The sequence below is a fragment of the Brachyhypopomus gauderio genome, chromosome 4 (assembly GCF_052324685.1).
Source record: "Brachyhypopomus gauderio isolate BG-103 chromosome 4, BGAUD_0.2, whole genome shotgun sequence".
NCBI classification, from domain to species: Eukaryota; Metazoa; Chordata; class Actinopteri; order Gymnotiformes; family Hypopomidae; genus Brachyhypopomus; species Brachyhypopomus gauderio.
This window is the reverse complement of record NC_135214.1, coordinates 11,224,048-11,229,034: the sequence shown is the minus strand read 5'-3', so window position 1 is coordinate 11,229,034 and position 4,987 is coordinate 11,224,048. Positions and strand designations below refer to the sequence as shown.

The 4,987-nt window shown below is 45.5% G+C and overlaps 1 protein-coding gene across 1 annotated transcript in view; it reads right to left on the bottom strand.

Annotated features, from left to right (window-relative positions):
* Positions 1–958: 958 nt before the first annotated feature.
* The window catches only part of thsd7ba (thrombospondin, type I, domain containing 7Ba), a 138,071-nt gene continuing 134,042 nt past the window's right edge, over positions 959–4,987 (bottom strand). Inside the window, 2 exon segments of the mRNA XM_077001151.1 lie at positions 959–967; positions 1,119–1,184. Coding sequence (XP_076857266.1) covers positions 959–967; positions 1,119–1,184 — 75 coding nt within the window.

Here is a 4,987-nt window from a genome sequence, read left to right as displayed (position 1 = left end):
TGCACAGCACACAGTTACCACACAGTTACTGCACTGCATACAGTTACCACACAGTTACTGCACAGCACACAGTTACCACACAGTTACTGCACTGCACACAGTTACCACACAGTTACTGCACAGCACACAGTTACCACACAGTTACCACACAGTGTACAGTTACTGTACATTTACTACACAGTTCCTACACAACATAACTGCACTGCTGGCAGGTTTTGAGCCAATGATTAGAAGTGTTAGACAGGCTCCTTTACGAGTGCATCCTCCACCTCATAAATGACACAAAACATCTCACACCTCGAATATATTTGATAATGTGAATTTGAAAGAGATTCGTTTAAAGAATGCCAGAACAAGCATGACAGGCACTCACTCAAACGTCAACATGACATCATGAGGTTTAACAGATTCATTTAACACATTCATTCTGTTTAGTCTGATTTAGCTGGGCAAGAAGTCAATTCTATCCTCATATCAGCTAGTGTGTGTGTGTGTGTGTGTGTGTGTGTGTGTGTGTGTGTGTGTGTGTGTGTGTTCTTTGCAGAGCTGATTGTTACGGAGGCTTGAAGTGTTCACAGGAGAACACTGCTGTTCGTCTTCTATTCTCATGCTCACAGGGCAGGAAGCATGACAGGTGTGTATGCATGTGCGTGACTGTGTGTGCGTGACTGTGTGTGTGTGTGGGCACATGTTTGTATGCTTCTCTAGCACCTGCATGATTTACAATGTGAATAATACAAAACAATACAATAATCCAATTTACAGTACAATTTTGCCAACAACCTCCCAGTGGTATCGGGTACTGCAGGAACACTGGTTCTACTGGTGGACACTCTACTGGTGGACACTCTACTGGTGGACACCGACTACAGCACCTGTCACATACTCTGATGTGTGTCAGGTTTTAAGAGACGTGCATTAATAAATTCATTCATTTACGGGGAGAGCTTAGTCCCACTCACACCATCTGCAGGACACACCAGCCGTTACCAGAGGCTTTTAACACGGCCCGCAAAAGAGAGAGAGATCCGACAGCTCCCAGGAGAACCTCCACCTCAGAGAACCGGGTCCAACACAGCCGGTACCAATACAGCAGTTACAGACGATTCAGCCGGTACCGATGAAGCCGGGTCCGACACAGCCAGGTCCGTGAGCGAGAGCCAGCCCCACAGCTCACAAATCAACTTTAACAAGGGAAAAAATCACCACAGCATGAAAACTCCAGATGTCAACAGAGACCAGGAGGACCAGGGCTCCGGTCTCCATGGGTACGGCCCGTGGGAGTCAGAGGCTCGTGGTGGGAGGAGAAGTCATAGTGAGTGACGGCAGGTGACATCACGTCTGAGCAACGCTCCGTCTCCACGCACTCACGCTGGAGAATCCCGCTGTCCCCATGTTGCGGGACCTGTCAGGACCTCTAAGGCTGCAGGACCTGATGACTCTGTCCAGTCTGGCTTGTGGTTAGCTATTGTTTGGACAGGACAAACAAAACCAAAATCATCATTCTGGTCTCCATTCAATAATGATGCATACAACAATTTTAAGAAGCATGCAGATAGGTGGGTCACAGACTTACAGATTGTGTGTGTGTGTGTGTGTGTGTGTGTGTAGGGCATGGAGGTCAGTTATAGGGGGTTATACTGAGTGTGGACATGACAGGGTATTGATGGCTGATGTGAAATCAGCAGGCATGAGATCCAGACAAAAGCTCCATACAATCCTACGGGGAATCAATGTCAGCCAATGGGAGTGTCGGCATGTCACAGTGACGCTGACCGAAGGACTGATCAAAACGGCAGGAATCAGAGCTGGGAGAAGGAAGTGGAGGTTACACAAGCAGAGGGCTGGCAGCTGGCGCGGGGGGGGATCAGAGGACACTCAGCTCCGAGCTGGCACTCAGCAAGCACTGCTTCAGGGATCCACAGAGGTCAGCACTTATACAACAGCTCAGAATCAAGGAGATACGAGTTGGAGCATTGGCCTTTTTGGTTGGATGAGTGTGTGTGTGTGTGTGTGTGTGTGTGTGTGTGTGTGTGTGTAGGTGCAGGCATGTGTGCATGTAAACATATGCATACGTAATTGTGTATAGGAGTGTAAGTCCACATGCCTGCATATGTGTGTGTACACATATGGGAATGTGTGTGTGTGTGTGTGTGTGTGTGTGTGTGTGTGTGTGTGTGTGTGCGCGCGTGTGCGTTGTGTAGGTGCAGGCATGTGTGCATGTAAACATATGCATACGTAATTGTGTATAGGAGTGTAAGTCCACATGCCTGCATATGTGTGTGTACACATATGGGAATGTGTGTGTGTGTGTGTGTGTGTGTGTGTGTGTGTGTGTGTGTGTGTGTGTGTGTGTATCCACATGCACTCAGTCTCACAGCAGCACCAGCCGTCAGTAGCTCCTTGACATCCTCTAAGCCCCGACGAGTGTTTCACACAAACACGCCAAAACACCCTTAACCACTTATCTGTCCACAAAACGCTTATTTATCTTCAGGCTGATCATGAAATAATGCTTTTGACAGACAGATGGAGATAGACTATGTCTATACTTACATTTATGTAATGTCATAGCCAAGGTCACTTGACAAAGAATTGAGAGGGGGAATAAAGTCAAGAAGAGAAAGTGTAGTGCTGAATGAAAAGATGAGTATTTAAGTGAGATATGAGTGTAACGTTGAATGAAAAGGTGAGTATTTAAGTGAGATATGAGTGTAACGTTGAATGAAAAGGTGAGTATTTAAGTGAGATATGACTAGTGTTGAATGAAATGGTGAGTATTTAAGTGAGATGTGACTAGTGTTGAATGAAAAGGTGAGTATTTAAGTGAGATGTGACAAGTGTTGAATGAAAAGATGAGTATTTAAGTGAGATGTGACTAGTGTTGAATGAAAAGGTGAGTATTTAAGTGAGATGTGACTAGTTTTGAATGAAAAGGTGAGTCTCTTGAGCTGTGAGAGCTGTAACAGAAGAACATAACTGGATTGTCTTGGGAGGACATTCCAGTCTGAGTACCACACCACTAAATGCCCCGTCACCCATGGAAGACTAGTTTTAACAAATTGCTGTCAGAAACCCTGAGAAGGGATTTGGAAATGAAGGAGTAGAATGGAAGGAAGTCCCTGTGAGGAAGAGGATGGTATATGTGAGGAAGAGGTTGGTATATTTTATACGGGAGGAGAGAGGTAACTAGTGGCTGATGAAGATCAGGAGAAATACCAGCAGATTTTTGCGTGTCAGTACTCCAGCAGCGGAGTTCTGAATGTGTCAGTACTTTAGCAGCAGAATTCTGAATGTGTGTCAGTACTCTAGCAGCAGAGTTCTGAATGTGTGTCAGTACTCTAGCAGCGGAGTTCTGAATGTGTGTCAGTACTCTAGCAGCAGAGTTCTGAATGTGTGTCAGTACTCTAGCAGCAGAGTTCTGAATGTGTGTCAGTACTTTAGCAGCAGAGTTCTGAATGTATCGAAGTCTCTTCAGAAAGTTAAGTAGGACATATAAAGAGGGAATCACAACAGTCCATACAGGAAGTGCTGAAAGGCGGGGTTAGAGTTTTATCATCATTATTATTCAGACGGGGATGGGAGGGTTGAATTGCGGAGACGACAGAAAGCAGGAGATTCCAATCGAGTAGGACGCCAAGGTTTCTATCAAACTGGTACAGAGTCAAAGATACACTGCCAACAGCAACACTGGACAATTTGGAGATGTGGGACTTGGGGATGACTAATATAATATTAGTTCAATCTGTTTAATTTAAGAAGGTACTGAGAGTGACAGGGGACATGGCACTTAGATAAACTGAATGTCATCTACATAATGAACGTTAAGACCATGGTTACAGATCATTTGTCCAATGGACAACATGAAATAAAAGCAATGAATTAATGAATTAATGAATCAATCAATCAATCAAATATAGTACTGAGTAATAAAATGAAGAGGGGCAAGAATGGTTCCCATGGCAACCTGTGAGTGACAGGGTCAGTGAATGATATCCTTAAGGAGACAAACCATTTTTGTCTGATAGGTGTGTCCAAAGGGTTCTAACGTCGCATGTAATGGAAGACGAGTCACACGTGACATCACACATGACATCACACACTGGAGGAGAACACTGACTCAGCATCAACAAACAACACAAGGCTGTTCACAGCTCTCACGAGGACAAGCCAGCACTGTGATGTGTGTGGAATCCCGGATGAAAAGGCTTATCGAGACTCATTTGAGGTTGGAAACATCTGTCGTATGGCTACCACTTCAGCCATAACCTTCCATCTGAAATGGGAAGTGTGATATAGGTCTGTAGCTACTAAAACAGGCGTCATCTCGAACACAGACGGAACACAGACTAGAAGGTGGACTAGCGTTTATCTCGTGAACAACTGCGGGAGAGAGAGCGCACAAACAGGCCTTGAGGAGACAGACAGGAACGCATGGCTAGGCTTGGTGAGAAGTTCAGAGACAAGAACCTGTTACAGGAAATGATTCCACAGAGAAGAACGTCTGAGGAGCGGAGAGTGATTTTACTGAAGGACTGTAAGACTGACACTGTTCAGCAAGGGTGTTTGAGGAGATGGTCTGTGGTCCTGAGTAAATCTGTGGGTTTAGAGCAGAGGATCTGCTGGAAACATGAGGAGCATTAATCCCTGTACACATCTACGTGATGGCTGTGTACCAGGAGGTAGACACAGGGAGGCCAGCCATGCCTTGCTGAAACTGAGACTAGAACAAAATTTCAAATAGGGAACGTGAAGGTGAGGCTTTGAAGAGGAGGAGGAGAAGGAGGAGGAGGAGGAGGAGAGGAGAAGGAGGAAGAGGAAGAGGAGGAGAGGAGCCAGTGTGTTGACAGTTCTCCAGTTCATGTCAGGAGATGGTGGTCAATAGAGCCACTACACCATCCAACATATGTGTGCTAAACTCGACTACACACTACACAGTTCAGCCAACACATGGTTTTTCTCCTCAGAGTTAAAATACAGACTCCAC